General features: G+C 42.2%; 2 protein-coding genes across 3 annotated transcripts in view; one reads left to right on the forward strand and one right to left on the reverse strand.

Moving 5' to 3' along the window:
- Nucleotides 1-953: 953 nt before the first annotated feature.
- Nucleotides 954-9,306, reverse strand: OXSM (3-oxoacyl-ACP synthase, mitochondrial). The gene is made up of 3 exons (XM_024214550.2): nt 9,271-9,306; nt 4,702-5,718; nt 954-1,860 (listed from the first exon to the last, which is right to left on the reverse strand). Exons 2-3 carry the CDS (start codon nt 5,685-5,687, stop codon nt 1,458-1,460), a joined length of 1,389 nt encoding a protein of 462 aa, XP_024070318.1. The 5' UTR covers nt 5,688-5,718; nt 9,271-9,306; the 3' UTR covers nt 954-1,457.
- A 3,041-nt stretch (nt 9,307-12,347) lies between these two features.
- NGLY1 (N-glycanase 1) overlaps nt 12,348-27,382 on the forward strand; it is a 58,956-nt gene continuing 43,921 nt past the window's right edge. Inside the window, exons 1-3 of one of the 2 annotated variants that reach the window (XM_024214552.2) lie at nt 12,348-12,575; nt 14,070-14,184; nt 20,507-20,749. In XM_024214552.2, coding sequence (XP_024070320.1) covers nt 12,448-12,575; nt 14,070-14,184; nt 20,507-20,749 — 486 coding nt within the window. In that variant the 5' untranslated portion in view covers nt 12,348-12,447. Of the gene's footprint in view, nt 12,626-14,069; nt 14,185-20,506; nt 20,750-27,382 lie in introns of both variants that reach the window. The other variant, XM_029910973.1, reaches the window with a different exon arrangement.

Raw genomic sequence — 27,382 nt, forward strand, 5'->3', positions numbered from 1 at the left:
ACATGTATAACCAGAGTAATTTCATCGTGATGAAGGTCTTTGAATTCAAATCTTGTACTAATGATGTGAGGAGCAAGTGTAAAAAAAAAGTTTCTAAGGTAAATATATTTCTGAGTGAAATTTTATATTTGATTCATTTTTAACTGAACAACTAAGTTGTTTATAAAGTCAAACTGACAGATTCAAAATGATGTTACCATGTAAGGGGTGCAGCAGCTATAAATTCAGCACTTCGTTTCATTTGAATTCAATGCATCAAAAAAGCTCTGTTTATGAAGTTAAAGGAACACTGTCAAGATAAACATGACATTATTAGAAAACAGAAGCTGCGTTCCTATGCACCCTAACTTGCAAGGTGCTGAACTCACTTAACACTCATTGAGTTCAATGGCAATATAGCCCACATTAACAGCACAGGTTATTAAAACTGAATTTTGAAAATATAATTTACTTTTCACTATTTATGCTATATACCTTTGTATATCAATTATCATGGAAAATTAAAATAGATGTCAGTGACAGACAGGATCTGGAATATTTGAACTGCAAACAGAGTAGGGGAATTTTTATTTATTTTAAATCTTTCTATTAAAATGTAAAACAAAATCAGGATTACCAATACATATAAAGAAAAGACAAAACCATCATGCTTTCAAATCAAATAAATTTCTGTTCACTGTTAAATCCTTTGAGGAAAAGGCAATTCACCTGAGTCTACTTCTTTGATGTTGCAAAAGAGATAGCACTGATGTAAATAAAGCCCTCAGTTTTGACAGATTCCCCCTCACTTAGAATAGCTGAAATAGGTTTATTTTTCTATCTAACTGAGCCACATCTTTACCAAACCATTCGCAAGAACAATTCCATTTAGATTCTACTTTTACATTCTTGACCTTAAAAAAAAAAAAAAAAAAGAGCAATTAATAGGTTTTTTTTAACAGTGGTATGTACTTTTGAATATTTAATATAAAATTTTAGAGCATTTCCAACTTTAATACCTTTCTTTTTAAAATAAGACATTCCTAATTAAAGTGCTGAATTTGGTATTTCAAAGTTCTGCATAACCGGAAGTAATGCAAACAATATCTTAAAGGGGAGAATGAGATGAATGGGGTTGTTGATCAAACAGGAGTTGCAATATTAAGGACTAAATCCTGCCAAGTGCAGAGCATCCTAACCTCCCAGTGAAGTGAATGAAATCAAAGAAAGCACTTAGCATTTGGAAGATCAGACTCTAAAGGAGCAATACTCATTCTTTTGTAGTCTGAAGTATAAATAGGTAAGGACTGTAAGACTTAAAAAAGAAAAAAATAAGCAAGTCTCCAATGTGACTGAATAAAAAGGGATGTGTAAAAAGTGTTACAGTACAACAAAACATAATGAAGTACCACAAATCACTTTTCAGGGCATTTACCAATTTGCATTTATAGTATTTACACACACATACACACTGTAACCTAAACATTAGCAAAGCACAGTGTTGCATTACTACCACCAAAGCCAAATGAATTAGTGAGAGCAATGCGTCGTTTTTCACTTTTCCAGTCTTGGGCTGTTAGCGGAACATAATTGAGATCAAAGTCTGGATCGGTTCTATCCAGGTTGAGAGTAGGTGGTAAAATTCCATGGTAACAGGATAGTGCAGTAAAAGCTGCCTCTATAGCCCCTGCAGCCCCCAGGAGATGTCCTGTTGCTCCCTTTGTTGAGGAAACTGCAAGAGTGTATGCATGCTCTTTAAAAAGTCTCTTGATGGCTTGATTCTCAGCAGCATCTCCTAGTGGCGTAGAAGTGGCATGTGCATTGACATATGTTATATCCTCAGGACATATTCCAGAATCTTTTATTGCTGCAGACATACATCTAAGGAAAAAGAAAAATAGAGAGCTTGATTTCCCGCTGTCTTTTGTAGTCACCGCCATCTGTTCAGAGTGGAAATGGCTGTTAAATGCTAAAATCAGAATGGTTACATTTCACAGGCATTTTGCTCCAATATAAATGACTACACAAGATGCAAGGCAGAGCAGAATGAGACTCATTTACTTTATCAGCAACAGAAGAATAATATACACACTTAGATCTTGGTCATCTTAAATATTTTATTCTTCTATAGAATATATTGACTGGAATTAAAGTCTACAGTGGAAAAACTGTTATACCACAGGTTGAAAAAGGGGATATAATGAATAAAGCCACAGGTCACAGATATAATTGTCCATTAGAGGTCTGTTTTTAATCCAAAGGTCAATCATTCTCCTTCTAAAATAAGTTTTATTATCTTAAATTATTTTTCCCAACTATTTTACAACTTCAATTACCCTCTGCTGAAGTTTCTCTAGTTTAGCCACCAGGTCAAAAGCAGAGTTTCCTCAGTGATTACAGTAACCATCTTGATCATAGTAAATTAAACAAAAAGTTTCCTAATTTTTACATTTTTTGTCCCTCATGTTTATATTATTCCCTTTTGCTCACAACATCCCTAGACGCATCCTCACCACTGTTCAGAACTTTACTGCAAATTGCTTTCTCCCCTAGAAAAAATCCAGAGGGGCAGGAAAATCTCACAGAAACTATATGCCCTTGACATTATATAAATTGGGAAGCAAATAATTGATATACAGTAATAAGTGTAGTGTATACATTTCAGATTTCTTTGCTAACGTAAAATATATAACAATTCATAATTTAAAATGTTTAATATAAAATTTTCTATTTCCTGTTGTGAATTTAATTCATATTCTGCCACAATTATAAGATGCATATAGGAAAACTGTGTTACAAATGTGTGATCATATCAGCTCAGTGGTGAAAAAAATCTATAATTTGAGAGAAAGTTCATGGTTAATCTCAGTATCTCATCATAAATGTCTTAAATTCTAAATAAATGTCTAAAGCAATTAAGTATGAATCAAGTACTATAAAGAGAAAACTGGTAAATTAGTCTTCTTCTTTAAAATCTGTTAACCGAGCAAAGATATGGTATTAAACACAGACATCAGAACAACATAAAATATGGAGAACCACCTGTTTGGTCATTTAGTCCATTTCCTTGCCAGGGAAGTTCTTCCTTACAAAGGAAAAAATCCTGGGAGGCATGGTATATTAAGAACAGAAGAACTGAACTGACTATGAACTATTACTACAATAATAATTCTAATGGGGTCAGTACAATGCACTGGTTCACATAGGCACACTCAGCAAACCCAGATTATTGACAAATAGGTTTAGCTTTGATTAGGTGCCACTGTCATCCATGCTTTCACTTTTTATTTAGTCTGTATTCTTGGATTGTTTTACCATATTCGCTTTTTCTTTGACCATTCATATGGTAACAATAATATGATATACGCACAAAGGGCATCACAGCTGCTATGAAAACCATTACTTTGAACTGATATGTAACATTTTTAGCATAATATTACCATAAACTCTGAAGGCTAGTAAAGCTACTACTGTACCTGTGATCTTTAGCAATGACCTATAGTCAGCCTACACAAGGCTCTCAAGCAGTAAATAAATATATACAGGTAAGTTGTTTCATTGATAATTTAATTATAGGGTATTTACACTATGTACACAATATAAACATAAAATGTCAAAACAGTGAAACAGTAAAAAGATATAAACTGTGTGTAAACTAGCTTCATAAAAAGAACAGGAGTACTTGTGGCACCTTAGAGACTAACAAATTTATTAGAGCATAAGCTTCATAAAGAAGATTTTCTGTTTCAGTAATGGATAGAGCAACATACCTTCTTTTCCACAGATATCCCATGTAAAAGCAGGCTTACTGTAAGACTGGCAAAAGATTGCTGAAAAATGGCACTATACTATAAAAAATAAGACATTTAGTCAGCCTACAGCATGAAAATATCTTAATTCTAGTCAAATAGAGATCTGAGGACATACCAAAGTGAAAATCCAAAGTGCATTTCTGCTGTCTACATCCACCAACTCTAACCTTTTCCACCAATATCACACTGAAGGCACTGAGTCTGGATTAAGACCCCAACAAAGCAAGATACTTAAAACATGTCTCTATTTTAACCATGTGCTTAGCATAGACACATCTACGGAACTTGTTCAAACCAAGTCCTAAATCTTTTTGAGAGCATTTTAACTATTCACACTGATAATATCTAAGGTAATTATTCTGGGAATTGACATTCTCCAACTACTACACAATTGCTAATGTACTATTTGGAAGTTCAATGTGGGCTAATTAAATAGCATTCCTAAAGAACACAGGTAGCAGCATTACCTGCTTTCATAGCTGAATATCTCTCCTCTTAAATACAGAGGTTCAAAAGGTTTTATTGTATTCAGAGAGCCTTTAACATCTGGCTGTAGTTGGGAGTCATTTATGGTGAAAGCTGTGTATTTCAAAAGTAAAAGTGAAATATTTTCCACATTCAATAAAGCTTCCATAATATTACATAAGGCTGAATCTAGTGAGACTACCTTCCCACAAGAAAAATAAGATAAAACCTTACAAAAATCTTCCACTGTTCAGATTAAGTTTTCAGGCTTTTTGAAAATCTGCTTACCGTTGTATTTTAAACACTCCCACATCAGTTAAAAGATATGTGGATGGTATTCATGCTGAGGTGCACAATATTTCTCTAGACAATTTACAGAGAATATTGACCAACAGAAAATAATAGCTTAATAGTTTATCTGTCAAATTAATCTACAAATTCTTACCTAAAAGCACCATCTCCATCTGGATTAGGTGCTGTTATGTGGCAAGCATCACCAGAGAGTCCATAACCTAAAATTTCTGCATAGATCCTGGCTTCTCTTTGCATAGCATGTTCATATTCTTCCAACACCAACACAGCTGCACCCTCTCCCATTACAAATCCTTCTCTTTGTGAGTGGAATGGTCGACATGCCAGTTTAGGGCTTGAGTTAAAGTTAGTGCTGAGAGCCCGAGCTCTTGCAAATGCAGCTATAGACAAGGGGCTAATAGAAGCTTCTGTTCCTCCAGCCAACATCACATCAGCATCACCATAGCCTATAAATCTAAAGGAATCTCCAACAGCATGTGCTCCTGTGGTACAAGCGGTTGATACAGCATGATTGGGCCCCTTCAGTTGGTATCTAATGCTGATCTGACCTGCTGCCATATTGATTAAGATCTTAGGGATAAAGAATGGGCTGACTTTGTTATAACCTTTTGTTTTAAACATCAAGCCTGTATTGGAAATATCTTCCAGTGGAACCATTCCCATTCCAATTGCCACACCAGCAGTTAAGTGATCCAGTTCAGACTGTGGATGCCAGCCAGAGTCTTTTATTGCTAGCTCTGCAGCACCCAAGGCCATGATAGTGGCAGAAGACATGGATTTGCTTTCTGATTTTGACACAAAGTTTTCTTCACTGAACTGACCCTTGCCATTTCCTCTTGGCACACAAGCAGCCACTCTACATGGAACACTTGTATATTCTTCCCCATCCAGAGAGATAATCCCACTTTCTCCTTGGAGAAGGCGATTCCACACGAATTGAGTCCCAACGCCAAGAGGAGACACTAAACCAATACCTGTGACAACTACTCGCCTTTGACGTTTGGAAAGTGACTTGGTGCTGAAACCATTTTTGCTACTTCTTAAACACTGATGTAATTTGGGACTCCGGTGATGAAAATTTACAATTTTTAAGAAATCTGGTAAGCACTGTGAGATCATGGTGGAGACCAGGGTTACCTGAAATACGTTTCTGTAACAGGTAAAAAAGGTAACAATGAAATAGCTGATGTAAAAAGCATTTAAGGTACAGTAAAATTAGGACTTGCCTTTTAAATGCATGTGTTTTCTAAATTGCAGAGAATGGTGTTCCCTGTGCCCTATCGTGGCTATTTATTACAGTAAGTTAAGGACCTCATCATAACCTTTACGGGAGACAGCATGGTCTAGGGGATGGGGCACTAGACTGGGAGTTGGGAGACTTGGATTCTGTTTCCAGCTCTACCACAGATCTGACACCTTGGCAAGTCACTTCACCGCTCTATGCCTCTCTTTCCCCTCACACCTTTTGTCTGTCTTGTTTATTTAGATTGTTAGCTCTCTGGGACAGGGATCTCTTACAACATGTTCGTACAGCACCTATTACATTTGGGCCTCAATCTCAGATGGTATTGTAACACAAATAAATAAGAGCCGTCACTTGGGTATCCCTCACTTTGCACTTTTATAGAGATTTATACTTTCAATATGCTGTAAAAATATTAACTAATCCTTTGATTGCCCTTAATGTTAGTTTAACATTGTATTTGAATGAATATCCATTTATATTGTGCAAAAATTCCTTTGCTCTATCAAGCCATTTTTGATTTAACAACTTAATAAAATCAGATTTTTCACATTTGAGATAGTTTGATTAAACTTTAACCATAAATTTAGATCATGACATTCTATAAATTAGTCCCTAATTTAAATTGTTGCTAATTGGGGAAAAAAGTTATTTAGTCATATAGTATATATCAAAATACTGTTGAGCATATGAAGTAGTTAATTTACATTTATTAAAAATGTAGTACAGTTGCGATTTAGAAAGCCATGAAACATGGCCATTTGCTCTTTTTAAGCAATTATCTGAAGTGTCTCCAAAACACCATATGTCTCACAATCAAATGTATTTGCCTTCATCAAATGACATCTATGCCATTAGTTGTATTGGTATAGTGAAAATAAATGCACTGGAATATAATGCTGTGACAGGATTAATAGCTCTCACTTTGAAAATAACCATATCTAGCATCATAAAACATTGCATTATTATATTAATGTTATAGTGCACCGTCAGTTGAAGAATCTGGTATTGATCACTGTTAAAGAATTAGATACTAGACTATTGGTCTGATCTGGTTTGGCAATTTGTATTCCTGTTGTGTAGGTGCTCATGAGGGTATTATTTGGCTTGCAGGAACTTTATTACCCGTGATGATACTCAAAAAAGAAATAACCCAACTTGACTATTAAGTGTCCAAGTAGAGTTTGCAGGGCTTCCAATTAGAAAATAACCACTTTCTCTTCTAAATGGAGCAAATTTGGTTTGACATCCATGAGAAACAAATAAACTTGGAACCCCATGCCATTTTTTTACCAAATAATTTTTCCAAGGAGAACTGCACTTGGAGATAATATCACTGTAATAGAATGCTATTACGTACTCCTGCTGCTAGATAGAGTTCGACGGTTATTTTTGAACAGCGAGTATTAATCCTGTGACAGCATTTGGTTCTAGTGCCTTTATTTCTATTGTGCCAAATGTTTAATGGTGTGATGTTATTTTATATGCATAAAAACATGTGATTGTATAACACTAGATATTTTGGATGTTGGCCTTGTTGTTGTTTTTGCCAAGGACAAGTACTAGTAGAACTTTTCTCACTTTTTTCTTATAATGTTTCCCCTTCATACATATGGCCAAAGGCAAAAATGAAGAGCACTGAAAGGACAGGGAAACCTATTTTATATTTTGCATGTAGCTTCTTCAAGTTTGGTAAATATCTTTTCCAGTTGGAATGAGTGGAAGGAAAAACTGAAAGTACGGTAATTTTATTTCCTGTGACAACAGGCTGAAAAACACTATTGGTTTTAAATTCACAGCAGCAGCATGTTGTAACTTCAAGGCTGCTGCTTTCCTTTTTATATTCTGCTGTGGGTCAACAGTCAGCATATTTGTCAGCCAGACTTCAGTATGTGGCATAATACGCTGGGTTTCTCAAGCTTCATTTCATCGCAACCCCCTTCTGGTAACAAAAATTACATGACCCCAGAAAGGGGGACTGAGCTTGCCCAAGCCCTGCTGTTCCAGGTGGGGGGGCCAAGGCCAAAGAGGGAGCCCTACCACCCCAGCAGACGGGGAGAGGGCCTGTACCCTGAGCCCCGCTGCCCAGGGCTGAAGTTGTTGGGCTTCGGCTTTGGCCCTGGGCAGTTGGGCTCGGGCTTCAGCTTTGGCCCTGGATAGTTTGGCTCGGGCTTTGGCTCCAGACCCCAGCAAGCCTAAGTCAGCCCCAGTGACCCGACTGACCCACAGTTTGAGAACCACTGAATATATTGTCAGAATAAACCTTATAACAAGGTACGTTCTGAAAAAACAATGCTTAGTCACCACCTTTATTTAATGGCTATTAATGTTCTATAAAAAGAAATAAAGTAATGTTAAACTAACATTAAGGGCCATCACAGGATTAGTTAATATTTTTTACAGCCTACTGAAAGTATAAATCTCTATAAAAGTGCAAAGTGAGGGATACTCAAGTGAAGGCTCTTATTTATTTGTGTTACAATACCAACAAGTTTCTAGCCCTTCTGGCTGTCGAGAAAGCTTCAAAATGTGTGACCCCCAGTGCACCCTAAAGGCTCGTAAAGCAGAACACACACACAAAACAAACACCAAAGCTATTATTTTACTTAATCTCATGATTTTAAAGCCAATCTCGTGATTTTGGTGTGCCTGACTCATGTTTTTTTAACATTTGGGGTTGGCAATACTGCTAGAGTAGCTGAGATTATTACACAGAAGACTATTTTGTTATAGGGGGTAAACCTCAACGATTCACCAAAGGAGGAGTGGAGCCCTCCAAACTGAATAAAACTAGGGGATATTTTACCGTTTTGCTCCCTCCCCTGGCTTCACTGCCAGCCCCTAGGCACAGCATTGAAAATAGGGTTACCAGCCCTCCAGGATTGTCCTGGAGTCTCCAGGAATACAAGATTAATCTTTAATTAAAGTTTATGCCATGGGATGAATACATCCAACCAAAATTAGCACCCCTATTTGAAAACAACGGTGGATTTTCAAGCCTCACGCCTGTAAACACCTGGGGGCTAGGGAAGCGGTTACACAGCCTAGTGAGTGGAGGCCTCTCTCCACGCACTGTGGGGAGTGAGCCCAGCTCAAGCTCTAACGCTGCGCGATGCCTGGCGGGCAGAGGGGACTGGCGAGCACAGGAGACGCTGGGGCCGCGCCTCCCTCACCGGCAATGGCAGAGCTCTGCTGGGGGGCTCGGGCGGGGGGCGCCGCTCAGCCTCCCGGCTTGTTCCTGGGTGTGAGTACAACCCCCTCCCCGCGCCCCAGCCGCGCTCCAGCCGGGGGCAACCTCCCCGCCCCTAGTATCTAGGAGAGGGGGAAACAGCCCTGGCCCATTTCCAGGGGGGGCAAGCTCCTTCCCCCCGCACCCTTCCCGAACCTCCTTCTTTCATTCCATCCCACCCCGGAGACAGGCGCGGAAACAGGCCCATTCCTCGCATATCTGTATCTCACCTCCCCCTCTCCTCTGTGGTCAGCTCTGTCTCCCTCCCTTTCTCCAATGGCGGTGGGCTAAACCACGTGAGGAAAAAAGGGGGGTCTCAAACCTCGACAACTTGATAATCGACTGCCGATTCCTCGATTGGTCAGAAGCGCCGGCACCAATCTAGAAATCGGCGCTGGATTGGTAGGGCATGTGACCTGCTGCTTCCTTCGCTTTCGCCTATTTATCTGTGAGGTTGGGGCAGGGTAAGATGGGTGGTGTGTTTATCTCACAGACTCTGCTTGCGACACCGGTTAGAATCCCACCCATGACAATAAGCGGAGCCTTTCTTCAATTTGCTCTTAGGTGGTGGAAATATTCTCCCTACTTATCTTAGAGCACAGCGTGAGCAGAATCGAAGAGCTATTAGGATTATCTACAGAGACCAAAAAGAGGAGTCAGAACAAAAACAGCAAGGCAGAGCCCTAGAAGGAGGAGTCATAGAGATTTTAAAAAACCACACAGAATAAAGTTATATTGAAAAGGAAATTAATAAAAAAAGAGCCAAGCACTCTGGAAAAAGTCACATCCAGAAATAGAAAACATGCAAAAGAGAGCACCAAGAACTCAAAAATTCACTTTCCCTCACTTTATTTTTTTTCACATCATCTTATTTAGTATTACACACATAAAACTATATTAAAAAGAACATTAGGGTTACAAATTCTGAAGTTAGGAAATGCTAGAATTAATATTGCTTTTCACAAAAATAGTCTTTAATTACACAGTTACATAGGATCATAAAGTATATGCACAAGGGGACCAAATTAAGGTTGCACAGCATGTCCGTGCCCCCAGTCCCATTTTAACATGCCACTCCTGCATCAGCTCCTCATTCCAGTCCCAGATCCCTGAGTGTCACATCCCCGTCCTCTCTCTCCCACCCCCACCCTCTCCACTTCACCAACTCCCTTGGATTGGCAATTTATTCCTCCATATTCCAGTCAGGTAGCTAAGCTTCCTCCTCCTCCTCCTCTCTGCCTGGATGCCAGCAGGGAGGCATTAAAAGCACAGGAAAAACAGGATCCTCGCTCTCAGTTCCTGTGCCTGGCACTTCAGCAATCTCCAACTGTTGGGAGGACCAACTGAGAAAGTCCTGCTCAGCCTGACTGCATCCCTCTGGTGGAGTCTGCCCACAGCAGATAGAATCTTCAGAGACGTGAGCTGCCAAACTCCCCTGAGCGCGTGCAAACTGAGATTTTCAGAAGCTCATAACTTTACCAAATTTGGGCAGATTTTCATGGGGATGGCAAAAAGGCACATCCCTGACACCAGGGCAACTTGCCCCCACCAAATTTCATGTCCTTACTCCAAAGTATGGAGGCACTAGAGTTGCTCATCAAAATGGTCATAAGATTTTTTTTTTTAACAAATCTCACAGATTTGGGCAAAACATTTTTCCATAAAATTTTGTTCTGAGAAACAACAGAATTGTTTTTGCTGAAATTTTCCAAAAATAGTTCAGCCTGAGGCTGGCACCCCGGCATGGAAAATTTCAGCCCAAATGGTTACATTTGGCAAAGTTATAAGCAACTGAAAACAGGGTTTTATAATGGAAAGTGTCCAGGCAACGTTAAAATGATGGATGTTGCTATCTGCGTTGCCTATAATAAACTCACTGACTCACCCTGTGCTCTTGCCTCAGTTTACTCATCTATAAAATGGGGATCACTTTACCTCAAAGGGGTGCTAATGATTAATAAACCAAGCTGTGTTTATAAAACACTACGAGCTTCTTGGATAAAAGCACCTGTAAATGCATATTATCTGGTAGGAGGAAGTTTCTCAAGTGTGTAAATGAGCTGCTCTAGTTCAAAGACCCTGGTGATCTTTCGGAGAAGAATCTGAAGAAACTTGTGTGTACAATTATCCCTAGAGCAGGGGTAGCCAACCTGAGCCTGCGAAGGAGCCAGAATTTACCAATGTACATTGCCAAAGAGCCACAGTAATACGTCAGCAGCCCCCTATCAGCTCCCCCGCTGCTAGCGCCTTCCCTCCCCGCACCTCCTGATCAGCTGTTTTGTGGCGCGCAGGAGGCTGCGGGGGGTGGGGGGGAAGTGAGGGCACGGCAGGCTCAGGGGAGGGAGTGGGAAGGGGTGGAGTGGGGGCAGGGTCTGTGGCAGAGCCAGGGGTTGAGCAGTGAGCATCCCCTGGCACACTGGAAAGTTGGCGGCTGTAGCTCCAGCCCCGGAGTCGTACCTATACAAGGAGCCACATGTGGCTCCGGAGCCACAGGTTGGCGACCCCTGCCCTAGAGGTTCAATGCAAACAGACAAAAGTGAAATATGTATACATTGTTGGTACTTGCTTTTTGGCAAAAATTATTAAATGGGGTGCCATACTGATGGGAGGTCATCTAGTCCAACCCCCTGCTCAAAGCAGGACCAACCCCAACTAAATCATCCCAGCCAGGGCTTAGTCAGGGTACTTGCACATTATCCATTTTAGGGCTTTATAGGACCACAGAATTAGAAAAGGATAAGCAGCTTCAACATTACTTTAAAAGCAAAGCAATCAGACCACACCATGTAGAAACTGACCAAGACAAATTATTTTGTATTTTGTACACTACATACACCTAGGGCCTGATTTTCAGAGAGGCTACACACCGCAACCTCAAGGGAAACTGCCTATTCTTTTTGTGGATACAGACTAACACGGCTGCTACTCTGAAACCTGCCCAAGGTTAGTACATCTGAAAATCAGACCCATAAAATACATTTTTAGCTAAAGGGGTAAAAAAGGGCGAGACTCACCAGAATATATTTTTAAAGGACCCATTTTTAATTAAATGTTACTCAATCTAACAGATTTATTTGAAAATTCTCAGAAAATTCAAAATTTACTCAGCTGATGTGCGGTAAATTTGGGGAAAGAGGCACTATATTGTTCATAGACAACAAAGACGTTGAGTCCTAGAGTTAAGTGAAAAACTCAATGCAATTTAGCTATGAAGGCACTGACTGAGAGACTATAATCGCTGTTGAAACTGAAAGGGAAACTTGCCCGCCCGCTCCACGTTCAGCCGCTGGGTGGTTCAGCGGGTCCCGGATCTGGGAGCAAGCGAGCGGGCGCGCGCACGCTAGACGGCAGCGCCCGCTCACTGGGGAGGACACCCTCCCATCCCCCGCCCCCAGGAAAGTAGCACGATGGCGGCCGCGGGGGGTCCCTCCGCGCCACTGCACTCTCGAGCCGTGAGTGAGCTCTGCCAGAACGCCCGAGACACCTTTCTGGAGGCCTCACGGCTACTGCTCACCTACGCGGACAATATCCTCAGGTGAGCAGGGCGGACGGGCCCGCGAAGCTGCGGCGGAGGCGCCGAGCGGGGTCAGTCAGGGCACCGTCCCCGTGGCGGGTATAAATCTTCGGACTCACGGTCTGCGGGCTGGCGGGGGGTGCCGCGGGAGGGCACGACCTGAGCTCGGGCCGGGCACCCAGCGGGAAGAGCTGCTGACTCAGCAGGGGAGGCGGTGGCTTAGCCCAGCCTGTGCTGAGTCACTGACCGCCAGAACTCTGCCCTCCGCTGGGTCAGTTGCACCCGCTTTTCCCTTAGAGAGCAGAGCTCCCGCTGGGGGGCAGAGCTTCCCCCTTCGACCCCACGCCGTGTCGGCCCAAGCAGCGTGTCGCTGCTGTGTCCGCACGGGGCTGCCCTCTGGCTGCCACGTCCTGCTGGGCCTGGGCCTAGGCCTTGTGACCTGCCTCCTCGCCCCTGCCCTGGCACCCGCTTGGACGGGCCCACCTGGCAGCCCTTTACTCCCATCTCCTGGGGCTGGACAGGGTGAGGGCAGGAGATTGACGTTGAATGAGTCAGTGGCTTTTCCCACCGTGAGGGTGCAGGTCTTGTGCATTTCACACCTGTCCCCCAGGTGCACGTGCAGTCTGTGGGCGGTTTGGGTGTTTAAATGGTGCCTATCACTGTGGTATTCTAGCATCATGGTATTCATGTATTGCACAGTATTTTGCTATGTGGGACATGGTGGGGAGTGTACAGTAAATGGCCATTCATCCCAAATTAGTCAGTCATTGAGCAGGACCCTATTATGCTAGGTGCTGTACAAACACACACAAAAAGAGGACCCCTAGCCCAAAGAGTACGAATGTAAATGTAAGACAGATTGGGGAGGACAAGGAAACAATGGAGAGTATTAGGCCTGGTCTACACTAGGACTTTAATTCGGATTTAGCTGCCTTAATCCGAATTAACCCTTCACCCGTCCACACTACAGAGCCAGTTAATTCGAATTAAAGGGCCCTTTAAATCGATTTCTGTACTCCACCTCGACGAACGGAGTAGAGCCTAAATCGATTTTGTTAATTCGAATTAGGGTTAGTGTGGACGCACACCACCGAATTACTGTGTTTAAGTTAATGGGGTAGTGTGGCCGCACACCACCGAATTAATGTGGTTTAAAACCGAATTAAGGTGCTTAGTGTGGCCGCGCACAATCGAATTTATACAACCTGTTTCCCAAATTCGAATTATCTAAATTCGGATTAATCCTGTAGTGTAGACATACCCTTAGTATTATGAACAGTGATGTCAGCACAGCAGTGACCTAACCTTTGTCAAGTTTTTTGTAGGATGTAGATTTAGAAATGACCTTTCATGGGCTGCCTACACTCTGTATAGAAAAGCAAGTCTAAGTTTCTTAGCTTCTAAAAAATGTTAACACCCTGAAAAATCCAGTGAGAGGTGTCATTACCCACACTGTAAGTTTCCAAGTTTTTTAGCTGATGACATAATTGTTTTAATTTTTTAAATTCCTATCAGACACCCAAATGAAGAAAAATATAGGTCTATTCGGATTGGAAATCCAGCGTTTTCGACTAGGTTGTTACCTGTCAGAGGAGCAGTTGAATGTTTGTTTGAAATGGGATTTGAAGAGGTGAGTATTCTAGATGTTTGTTTTCCAGGTTTGTTTTATCCTGTTAGAACACTGCTGAAGTTACATCTACAGTATAATAGGTGATTTGTCCTCCTTCTGGTTCACGCTTAACATTACAATTGCAAAGCTATAGGGCCTTCTCTAGGGCTGCACCTTAACATGGTGGAAAGGCTTGTGTGTCCAGTGACCTTGAGAGCTATGCTGTAGTACAGGGGCTGGCAAACTTTTTGGCCTAAGGGCTGCATCAGGTTTCGTAAATTGTATGGAGGGCTGGTTAGAGGAGGGGGTTGTGGCTCGGCCCCCCACCTCCTATCTGCCCCTTCCCCCTCCTCTGGGACTCCTGCCCCATCCAACCCCCCCATTCCCTGACGACCCCCCTGGGACCCGTGTCCTCTGACCGCCCACGGACCCTCGCCGCCCCATCCAACCCCTCCTCTCATTCCTGATTGGCCCCCCCGGGACCCCTGCCCCCATTCAACCCCCTGTTCCCGCCCCGACCCCTATCCACACCCCTGCCCCTGACCACCACCCTGAACTCCCCTGCCCTCTATCCAACCCCCCCTGCTCCATGTCGCCTTACTGCACTGCCTGGAGCACTGGTGGCTGGCAGCGCTACAGCCGTGAAGCCTGGCTGGAGCCAGGCCACGCCACCGCCGCCACCATGCAGCACAGAGCACCGGCTCAGGCCGGGCTCTGCAGCTGTGCTGCCCCGGGAGCTCACAGCCCCATTGCCCAGAGCATTGTGCCTGTGGCGGAGTGAGCGAGCTGAGGCTGCAGGGGGGGGGGGGACAGCAGGGGAGGGGCTGGGGGCTGGCCTCCTGGGCCAGGAGTTCAGGGGCCGGGTAGAACAGTCCCGTGGGCTGTAGTTTGCCCACCTCTGCTGTAGTAGTTTAACTCCTGGTAGAGCCACTGCAACTGGACAGAAGTCAGAAGGTAGACATCAGCCAAAAAGTCCATTATTGGGATTAACCAGACTCCTTAGCCCTGGTAGGCAGCTGGTCTAAGGAGAAGGTATAGTCTGTATTCAAACTGAGGTGGTCCGACCTGCTAGCCAATCATGGCCCATGGACTTTAGTGGAACAGCCACGCTCTGCTTCAATTTGCAGTGGTGTTAGCAAGCTGTCTTTGGCACTGCTGCACAGCCCGGGCATTGGGCTGTGGTCACTTTGGCCTTCAGTGGGTTCTGCAAGCAATTTTCTCAATTTTGTTTCACTTGCACCTTGCAAAGACCTGTGTTGTTAATCCACGCGTTGCAGTCTTCTGCACCAGTGGACAAAATGGGCAACAAGGACTACAAAAGTGATTTTTTCCTCCCTTGGTATTCACCACTTCTTGTCAACTGTTGAGAATAGCCCACTTCCACCTTAATTAAATTGGCTCATTAGCATTGACCCCCGACTTGATAAGGCAACTCCCATCTTTTCATGTGCTGTGTATTTATACCTGCCTACTCTATTTTCCACTCCATGCATCTGATGAAGTGGGTTTTAGCCCACGAAAGCTTATGCCCAAATAAATTGGTTAGTCTCTAAGATGCCACAAGGACTCCTCATTGTTTTTAAGGACGAGAGTGTGACTAATCATGCACAACCTAGTACCACTTTAAACAATTCTTTGTGCAGGTCCATAGCCCTTATTCCTTGCTATCTCTTCACTCATTCTGTTCTTTGAATGTCCTGTGGTGACAGGAAAGTGTGGTGATGGGAACAGGGGGTCCCTAGTCACAAACATGCAGTCAGGCAGCGCCAGCATGATGGTTGTTTATTGTTGACTTGGAGCGATCTTGGAATCCATATCCTTCTCATGCGACAGATCAGCCCTCTTTAAAGATAATGCTGCTCTCCCTAATGCAGGGAAAGGGGAGAAATGGATCCCTAAATATCTCACTCCATTATCAATTTACTAGTATGCTATGACTAGCTGGTCATGCAGTATGTGCGTAAAAAGCAGCATCACGCACATAACACTGAACTTTGCAACCTAGAAATGTCTGCACTCTTTCTGATGATGTTGGTGGGCTTGGAAAGTACACTGCACTCCTTGGAAGAGAACTTGCCAAATGCAACATTGATATAGCTGCACCAAGTGAGACACATCTCCCAGGCAAGTCCCAACTTGAAGGGGTCTGTGCTGGATACACATTTACTGGATAGGCATGTCCGCAGAAGAGTGGAGACTATCGGGAGTGGGCTTTGCTATTTGGATGTCTATTGCACGCACACATCTGATTGTGTACCAAAAGGAATAAATGATTGCCTTATTGTCCTTCACCTCAGCTTGACATCTGCATGTCATGTAACAGTTAGTGCATATGTACCGATGATGATATGTTCTGACACTGTCAAAGAAAAAGTCTATGAAGACTTTGACAATGCCATAAACTCAGCTCATTGGTGCGACAAATTAATCATCCTAGGCAATTTTAACATCCGAGTTGGTTGCAATCACAAAGCTTTGCCTAAAATAAATTGGTTAATGAGGTGTGGGTACAAATGGCACGCTATTCCTCACAAAAGTGCATGGAGAATTAGCTAGTCACCACAAACATGATATTTCAACAAGCAGTGAAATGCAAAACAACATGGATGCATCTTCCATTGTATACCAAGGCAATCGTTGGGATGTCAAAATCACCTCTGCAATGCAGGGAGCTGCATGCAGTCTGATGTCAGCTCATGAGATGTAAAGTGACACTGATCCTCCAGTTGAAACAGCGCAGGTGTTGTCAATCTCCAATACCCACGCTCAGTGTGCATGTGTTAAAATCTGAGCTCATGTGTACAAAGCTTGTTTAAAAAACTTCATGAAGTTCTCATCACACTTTGAGTCAGACATAATAAATGCTGACTCTGTCTGGTCATCTTTTAAGGAAACCGTGTTCAATGCATCTAAAGAGGGGGCATCAGGAATGATTTGACAAAAATGATGCTGAGATAAAGCAACTCTTGAGATCCATGCATGTTCTTCACACATAGATAAATTATAAAAACTCATCTATTAAAAAAGATGGCTTATTCACATATAAAGTGTAATGTGCAAACTAAGCTTCGCCACATGAAAGATAGCTGGTGGAAAATGAAAGCCAACCACCTTCAATCAGTAACAGACAAAGACTCCAAACAGGTTTTTGATGAGCTGAAGACTGTATGACCTGCAATCTAATGGGCTACCCCCATCTGGAATATAAATGACTCACTGTCACTGACTGATCGTGGACAAATTCTGCAATGATGAGGCGAACTTTAATAAGGCTCTGAACTGCCCAGACACCACATTAGCATCAGCACTTGATGATCTTGAACAATTTGCAATTCTAGACCAACTCTCAATTCCACGAAATATATCTGAAGTATGGAAAGCTGTCAAACAGCAACGGATCAAGTACAGATGGTATTCCTGCAGAGATCTTCAAATGTGAGGGACATAGAATTGTAGGACTTGAAGGCAGCTGATCAGGAAGCTCACTGGCCTCTGCTTAAAGTTTTGGGAAGAGGAGGCTATTTCACAGGAGCTGAAAGAGGCCAACATTATCCACTTTTACAAAAGGAAAGCAGTCATGCTTCTTGCGATAACCATCGTGGCATCTCACTTCTTGCCACTGCAGGAAAGATACTCGCCTGAGTCATGCGAAACTAACTAACTGACCAACTTGCAGAGAAGATTGGCGTTTAGGCATACGTGGCTTCCGTCCTGGGCATGGTACTTCAGACATGATCTTTTCACTCCAGCAAATACAGGAGAAATGTTGTGAGTAGAATCAAGACCTATATGTAGTTTTTGTCAATCTTATTAAGACCTTTGACTCTGTAAATTGAGAAGGCTTGTGGACTCCACAAGTTCAGTTTTCCCCCTATACGTTTGTCAGCATTATTAAATCTTTTCATGCAGGAATTCAGGTTCGTGTCCTTGACCAATGCTGCTTCTCAGCTTCCTCTGTTGTCACCAAAAGAGTAAAACAAGGTTGTGTTCTTACCCTAATATTGTTTAGCATCATGTTTGCAGCTGTTCTAATAGATGCATTCAGAGACCTTGATTGTGGTATTTATATGAAGTACCATATGGATGGAGGTGTCTTAAGTCTGCATTGCCTGTGTGAGAAGACAAAAGTTATGAAGATTACTATTCATGAATTGCTATCACTGATGGTTGTGCTTTAGTGGCCCATAACCTCAGGGACATTCAGTTGCTCACTGATTGCTTTGTATGTGCAGCAAAATATTTTGACTTAACAATCAGCCTAAAGAAGACAGAAGTGACAGTCCAGGCTCCACTGGTAAATACTGCAACTGCTCTTGTTGCCTATTGACTATGTACCACTCAAGGTTGTTGATAAATTTTGCTACCTACACAGTGTTGTTTTTTGAAATACAATGATGACAATACCATTACGAAATGTATTGGTGCAGCCAGTGATGCCTTCAGAGAATTTTAGCGTTGTCTCTGGCATGAACACCGTGTCAGATGGCAAACCATAATTGATGTTTACCACTATGTATCATCACCACTACTCTCCTCTATGGCTGCAATATATGGACAACTTATCAATGCCACATAAAATGCTTGGACAAATTCCCTCTACGATTTCTACAGCAGATAACTGGAATTAAATGGCAAGATTTGATTCCAAACACCGAGGTCTTTGAGTGTTGCATGCAACATCAGACATTTAAGCTTTTATAGTGAGAGCACAACTGAGGTGCTGTGGTCATATGGTCCACATGTCTGACAGTAGAATACCAAAGGCTGTCTTTTACAGAGAATTGCAGACTGGAACGCATTTTAGAGGCAGACCAAGAAAATGTTACAAAAACACTGAAAGGGGCCAAACACCAATCTTGCAGAGTTGACCTCAACATCGGGGAGCTTTTAACGCATGATCTGAATTGCTGCAAGCAAGGAGAAATGTGCGAGGCATAAAGCTAAAAGCAGTGCATGTTAATCTACAATTGCCTTCACCTGGAGCTGCAGATCCAGAATTGGTTTATGGTCTTGTTGTGGGGCCTGAAACAAGTGATTAGCTCATCCGTTGAGCTTGACTGGAGACTCCATCAGATTCTACTTTCTGGCCACTTGCAGTTTAAGTAGCACTTTTCCTTTCATTTTGCATATCTTTACTTTGTCCATAAATATCTAGTGCCAAATAACATGAAAGTTAAGGAAAGCATCATCTTAAATCTGTAGAGTTAAGGTAAAAAAAACATCCTGAGTGAAATCTTGGCCCTATTGCAGTCAATGGAAGTTTTACCATTGATTTCAGTGGAGCCAGGATTTCATCCCTTGTGTGCTAATATGGCACTGTAGCAGAAATAGAAGTAGAAATAGCTTCTAGTTTTAATTTGTGTATGGAATATTTGAGGGAAAGCTAAACTGAAAAAACAAGTTTTGCTTTCAGAGCTGAATTTGGCTAGTTCCATTGTCATTCTTATCTCTTGTGGGGTTGAGTTCTCTAATCTATGTTCAGTGCTGGTGGGAGCTCTGTCTTTTGCACTTCTGAGCCTCCCTCTATTGGTCACATATTATAACTGCCCTGATGGAAAGTAGCTGTCACGGGAGAGCCTGATTGCAGAGGAAGAGTTAGTGTCTCAGGTTTCTAGGGCTAATCTCATGAAGAGGTCCAGGATAACACCTTGAATGACACAGTATTAAATGGAAAATCTGTGTAGATAACTGAACTCCACAGTGATTGTGTTTGGGAACCTGTGTTACTGGATAAACTGCTGCTGTATTTTGTATGAGTTAGAGCTTTGAGAGTATGCTGCTTCATCTCTATACAAGTTGTGGTAATCAAGGTTGGAGATCACAAACTTATTTTCAGTAGCCATCTGCAGGGTGTGTATGTTCCAGCTCTGTATGCTAGTCCATCTTTCTCAGGTGTTTGGAGAGGGGAAGAAATCCAAGTTACAGTTACCCCATCTCGCTTAGGCTGTTCTGGCTCAGCACTCTTCATGTTCGCACCATGGTCATTTCACTGCTTCTGGGTTTCGTTTCAGGCTTGGCAGTTTCCTTACCAGCCTTCCCATTGCACAGCTACTGCACAAGACCTTGTTTAGAGGAGAAACTGGACACTTCCCCTTACTTATGGAGTAATAAGATAAAAATAAAAACATGAGGCCCCTTTTCTCCTCCTCTCTTAATCCAACCTGAAGATAGGCAAATTCTTTTAGAAACATTGAGATCTTGTTCCAGTTTCCCTGGGTCTCTATGGATAAGGATGCCTCTTCTCTCTGCAGCAAGGCCAGCAGAGAAAGGGTTAAACTGCATTGTTCTATCTGCATGCACTAAATACAGAAAAATTAACTTTTCTATGTTTTTTACATTTCAGGGAGAAACTCATCTTGTTTTTCCTAAGGAAGCCTCAATTGAACAACTACACAAAATCCGAGATCTGATTGCTGGAGAGAGAAATAGCAGATTAAGTGAATCAAGTCAAACCCAAAGATCAGGATCTTCTCAAACTGTAACCAGCATGCAGCCTATTGTACCTCAGTCTTCAACAGCTGTTGACTCAACCCCAATCCCTGTCAATAGGCAACTACAAACATCAACTGCACAATCTGCTGCAATGGTAAGCACCTTTTAAAACCCTCTTATAATACCTATCCTGTAAAAGGGATTGTATTTATAAGACTTGGAGAAACTTTCATGAGGGCAGAAGTAGAAATAACTAGAATACTGGGGACAGCTGAAAATTTGATTCCCTTGATAACTTTCTTGGGAACATCTTTTCCCATTACCTTAATGAGGTTGTGGAAGTTCTTTGTCTACATCCAGCCTTACAGCTGAATGTGCTATGGGCCCAGCACAAACAAATGACACAACAGAAAAGGTCTTTGAGTGTGCAATTCACTGAATGTATGTTTTTTAGATGGAAAACTTTTCCAAAGTAACAATGGAATTTCCACAAATCAACAGTCCATCCAGCTCAATAACTTTTAGCTAAGAATGACCTATGCAGAATAGTTCAGAAGAAAACTCAAATTTAAAAAAAAATCCTGTTTGTGATAGGCAAGAGGTTCTCCGCTTTTTCATAGTGTGGACCCATCTTCTTATCTTATGGGTCACTTTCCCTAGTATTTGCATTCATAACATTCGTTTGTTAATAAATACATAATTGTGTACAGCAATTACATCAAGAAGTAAATATTAAGAAGGTATTATGTATTTTTAACTGGTTTGTATGTAATATACCAGCGGGAAATGAAGACAGCCAACATCGTGTGATTAGCCAGCTCTCTACTGACCACCAGTGAATTCCACAAGTTGGTTAACTATATATTGTGGAAGTGTACCCTGTAGGATATTTTTATGCTTTGCCCTGGGGTATTACATTGTCTAAGACTAACTCTTAAGAAGTTAACATTAGTGGAATCAGTATGGAGGACGCTTAGCTTTTCAGGTAATCTTGGTTTTTTTAACTTCAGTTCTTTAAAAATCCGTATCCCCATTCTTTAAATTTCAGTTACACTTCCTGAATTAACTCAAGTCTGTTTCTAAGGACTGTGTTTAGAATAGCTTCTCCGCTTGTATGCTTCAGAACAAGCTGTCCAAAGAAATTTTTTTCCAAACTGTGTTTAAGTGATGTTTCAACCATTGTACGATATTGGGTTGGCTGGATGTTGCTGTTACTGTTGTGGATTTTATTGCCTCTTTAAACTGTCTTAAACTTCATCATTGCTGCTCTGATCTAGAGACTGATAGTTAAGGTTAAGATTTTGTCACCGGTATTTTTAGTAGAAGTCACGGACAGGTCGGAGGCAATAAACAAAAATTCGCTAAAGCCTGTGACCGGTCCCTGACTTTTTTACTAAAAATACCAGAGGGACACAGGGACTAACCGGCTGAGTCCCGTCGGCTGCTGCTCCAGTCCTGGGGGCTGCGGTGGGGGCAGTAGTCACAGAGGTCCGTTAAAGTCACAGAATTCATGACCTCCGTAACAAAATCATATCCTTACCTGATAGTATACCCCCACTATTGTATTCATATTTTTAAGATCTTGCATATATAGCCATATACGGTTTTACTTCAGGATCTTTCTCAGGAAAACAACCTAACCATCCTTTCTTTGTATAGTTTTTGAAGCAAGGAATTTTAGTATCCCATTGATGGTTCTTATTCCACCATGTTTCAAAAGTGTCAGTTATGTAGAGGTCCTTTCCCCAATGCCAAACATTTTAGTTCATCCATTTTCGCTTTTAAGCTTCTCATTGGTAAATGAACAGACTCATGTTTGTAAATATGTGCTTATTTTAATATATCTAGTTTAGCTAAAATTACTCCTAGTTTCCCTCCTTCCCTTTTCTCTGTTGCAACTGTTTGTTGCTAACTGATTCCCATGCTACTGAACATGTAACTTGACTTCTGCTTATTAAAATTTTATTCTGTTTTCCCATCTTCTCTAATAAATTTCTTCCCACCACCCGTTTTAACTTCATTGCCAGCAGTTTGTTTAAGATGGAAACCTTCCCTAAAAGTTTTCCAGTGCCTGAAACCAAAGCCCCTTTCTTTTCTATCTCATTTTTTCTCATTCATACATTGAGACTAATTCCCCCCTGAAGGCTTTTCTGGGATGTGATTCAAATGTTGAATATAGCCCATTTCACTTTCACAACAATCTACTCTTGAGTGGTTTCCTTCAGACAAAGTGAATCCAATTTTTGCATGTGAGATTAAGAGGATGGACCATAATTGTCCGAATTGTCCTTACTCTCATTCTTGACATTCAAACGTTCAGGGAACTTCTGCTGATTTACAAACCTCTTCATGAGCTAATTAAAAGCAACCCAGAAAAGATCATTTAAGGTCCTGGTTTTCAGAAGTGCTGAGCACCCACAAATCCATCTGAAGTAAATGGAAGCTGCAGGTGAATATCAGATCTTTAAGCTTTATCCGTCAGTGTATGCGTAATGTCCATTCACATGGAAAGCAGTCAGTTTGACTATAGTTAGAAAAGGCACCAAGGATGCGCAAAACTCAGTTTTTCTGTAAAAAGGTCAATGATCGTTAATAGTATAGCTCATTTCAGATTATTTGATTTTATAAATGTTAATTAAACCTTATAATATGCCAGTACATAGAGTATTATACCTATTTACAAATAAAGAAACAGAAGCCCAGTGGGGGTTAAGTAACTTACTTAAGTTCACCCAATGGTAGAACCAAACCCAAGAAGTCCTGACTTTAGCTCTTCTGTTCTACCTTATTTACAAAAAGGACCTAGATAATTTAAGTACCAAATGGCTTAATTCTCAAAGAGATGTTCTTTGTATATTACCTCTATCTACTTACCTACCTTAGGGTTTTATACTGCCTCACGTTGGTGTAGGATCTGAGCATCTTCCAGGTAAAATCATTAGCAAAGTCTCTAGTAGATTCATGGGTTTTCTTTCTCTTCACCCTTTATACAGTCAGAATTCTGTTTTGGGTAGGCTTTTTTTGGTGGAAGTGATGGGACGGAAGGAGTTGGCGGGGGTGTTCAACTTGCAAGTGTCACTTATGGTGCAAAAGCTTCCTCTCTGAGAGAGCGTTCCTATAATGTTGGGATGGGATACAAACCCATACCTCCGGAGGAGGCTGCAACCTGAACGCAGCACCTTATATTACTCAGCTACCCTGATGACCTGTGGCACGGGCATTCAGCTACCTATTGTTGGATAGAGCAATGCTCAGCTGAAGTCAAGGCCTGCTCCCTCAGGAGATGGTCAGACACTAGATTGCCTGATCTCTGCAAGATTGTTTCATAGCCAGGTCCTCTCAGAGAATGCTTTGTCCCCAGCTCTCAGATGCTTCATCCTGATCTGGGACAATGTAGATCATAAAGAAGAGTGCAGCTGTTGCAATGTTTCATAGATGGACATTTGGTCTTTGATGTAGCTGCGGCTTGATCTGTTGATTGTTTTGAAAATTAGGATCAAGGCCTTTAAACTGGTATCAAAAGCTGACTGGGAGCCAGTGGAACGACGTGAGCACAGGCCTGGGTGTACTCAGTGTCTTAATCCATGGAGAAGGTGGGCAAATGCATTCTGTACCGCTGGAGTCTGTGCACAGCCTTCACGTTCAGATTCAGCTGCAGTGAATTACAGGAATCCTACGTGAAGGTGACAAATAGATGGATTACTGTGGCTAGGTGCTCATCAGGGAAGAAGGGACGATGTTTCCTAGCAAGCTGGGGGTGAAAGAAGGCATTTCTGGAAATTGTGATGTTACCTGATCATCCAGGCTTAACAAGGAGTCAAACAAGAGCCGAAGACTCATGTCCATGGCCATGAAGAAATCATCTTTTAGTGCCATAAGAGCAGTTTATGCTGTGCCTTGGTCTGAACCTGATTGTGAGGCATCCAGGATGTTGGCACTTGGTAGTTACTACTTTCTTAATTATTTTGCTCAGGAACAGGAGGTTGGGGACATGATGGTGGTTTGAGAGATCTTCAGGGTTTGAGTGTTGGCTTCTTGAGGATTGTGTGATCTATTGTATTTTTTCCAGGAGCTTGGTAGAGGTTTCTCTGAAGGAGGCTTGACTATTTCCATAAGGAGGGATATGGATTCATTTCACAGATTGTGGCTCTAATATTTCTTAGGAATTCTTGAGCTTTGTCTTGAGTGATGGAGCCAAAGTCAAGGGTGGTGGGGGTAGATAATATTCTCTGGTCAAAGTGGAATTTTTTCCCAGTTAGCTCCATACACATTTGATTGATTTTTGTCAGTGGAATACAGTGAGAGCTCTTCACAGTGGTCAGTTCTGGGTCTGATGTCTGGGCTATACCGTATGGGCTGATTAGACAGTTTGCTGCAAAATAGTTCAGCTGGTTGTGCTTCTGTTGCACTCATTGCAGAAAAGTGGATGGCTTGTTTTGCCTCCTTTACTGCAGTAGCACAGTCCTGTGACTGTTGTTTGTGCTGCTTCCGGACAGGTTCAGAATGATCTTTGTGCCACTCGCTTTCTAGCTTTCTGCTTCTGCACTTCACCTGCCATAGTTCTTGGTGATCTTTAGGGTCTGTGTGGGGGGAAAATGGATGGCTTGGAGCCAGGGTAGTGGACAAGTGATTGTTTTGGTGTACTCACTCATCAGCACCCTTGCCTTGTGTTTGGGTGGCTTGTTTTCCTAGGGTGAGTTGAAAACCTACAGACTTTAGGAATTTTCAGGGCTGGAATAGTTTTGGATGCTCACTCCCCTAGTGGGAAAGCAGGATGGCTCTGATCTCTGCCTAGATGAGGTGATGATCATACCAAAAGAGTGGTATGTTGATGTCTCCAGTACCAAATCCTAGGTTTAAGATAGGATCCAGCTTATTTCCAGTTGCATATATAGGTTCAGGGAATGCCTGTGAAAATCCGAGTGTTTCCACATAGGCCATGAGGTCAAGTGCTACTGTATTACTGAGGTGGTCTGTGAAGGTTGGTCACTGTAGACATGGAATCTGGGGATTCCAGAACTAGGGTGGGAAGCAGCAGCTCTGTACGTACCTGTAGGAAAGTTGACCGTGTTTCCATTTGGAAATCTGTACACCACCAGGAGTCCTAGATTCCTTTTGTCCTTCACCTCTCAGTGCATATGATTGCATTGAAATGTTTGTTTCTGGGATGGAACATCTTCTGAATACAATAATAAAATATTAAATTATAAATGAAGCTTTTTTCAAAAACTTTACAATATTTAGCCATTTACAGACTGAAACAGGCTTTTTAAAATAAGTTATTAAAAACCTTCTAATGAGGCCATGAGGTGTGGGTACAGGGTTGGCAATTTCCTGGGAGAAAACTAGTTTAGGACAGGGCACTGGCAAAACCGCCTTAAACAGGAAATCTGATGCAATTATTTTACCAATGTCCAGCAAGTTCAGCAAGCATAGAATGAATCTTTTCAAATATTGGATACATCCATTTAAAACTGAGGAATAGGCTTGGTCTATCTACTACATCAAAGTTGTTCTTCTGCTGCAGACTGCTATGTGGCCAAATGGACCTGCACTGGCAGTCTGCAACTCTGCATGCTTCTGATTGCTTAAAGTTTCAAGCCCTACAACTCAGCATTGTTGTCATTTTCATATAATGACTTTTGTTTATATAATATTGCAAACTGAAATGAGTCATGACTTGTAACTTCCTTGAGAAAATACCAAACCAAAATGTATACAGACATTCAGATGTTCAGTATTAGTTACATATATTAGTATTACACCCACTTCCATTTTACTTATTTGTGTAACCATAAATTAATCTATGAATCTACTGCCTTATGTCACCACAATTTGACTATATAACTAAGACTAAGTGTAGTGTGGTGTGCATTAATGAAACCGTTTTTAAAATAGAAAATGTTTTAAACTGGGACTAACTAATTTTTCCCAGGGTGGTAAAAACCATGATTTTACTGCTTGAAAACTCTCTCTGGTCAATACCATGCCATCCCTGGGAGGGTGGAGAATACGTGCTTCCCAAATTCTACCATGACTTATGCTCCATGCAACTGCATTGAGGTGAATCAGGGCACAGTTTGGCCCATTATATTAAACCAGTTACCTACAGCTGATGAGCTCCAGGAAGAGCGAAACCAGTTCCGCCCTGTTTCAATAGTTATGAAAAGTTCGGACTGGTCCTGTAGTACTGTCCTGCAGCAAAAGGGTCACTCCCGAGTTTAAGAATAAGGCTATGAAGGAAGCTATCTTCCTGGGATTCTCCTACCCAACTACAATGTCACATTTTTTCTTGGTCTCCCATACATTACTCCTGGGGGAATTCTGCGCCACTGAGCAATGCAGAATTTTGCAGAAATTAATGTTTTTTGTGCAGAATTTCCTTTCCCACACAGAAATGGGCTGCAGTGCTGCTGGTCGCCACTAGGGGTGCTGGACCTGGCAGAGCCCAGCTTGCACATAGAAGACACTGCTGGGCAGAGAGCTAGAGGGTTCCTGGCAGCTGCAATTCCCCGCACGCCCTGAGGGAAGGAGACAGCGGCACGCAGGAAACTCCTTGCAAGCCTGGGACCCAGCATCAGGCTGTTTCTCCTTCTGGATCCATGGGGGGGCCATGGCTGGGCTCGGAGGGGGTGCAGGTATCTGGGCTAGGGGGCCCCTGCAGCTGGACTCTGAAGGGGAGGGGGTACAGGAATCTGGGATGGGGGGCCCGTGGCTGGGCTCTGGGATGGAGGGGGCAGAGAAGCAGGAACTGTGTTGTCATAGGGGTTTCTTTAACTCTCTACTC

This window comes from Terrapene carolina, unplaced genomic scaffold (assembly GCF_002925995.2).
Source record: "Terrapene carolina triunguis isolate 2854851 unplaced genomic scaffold, T_m_triunguis-2.0 Scaffold84, whole genome shotgun sequence".
NCBI lineage: Eukaryota > Metazoa > Chordata > Testudines > Emydidae > Terrapene > Terrapene triunguis.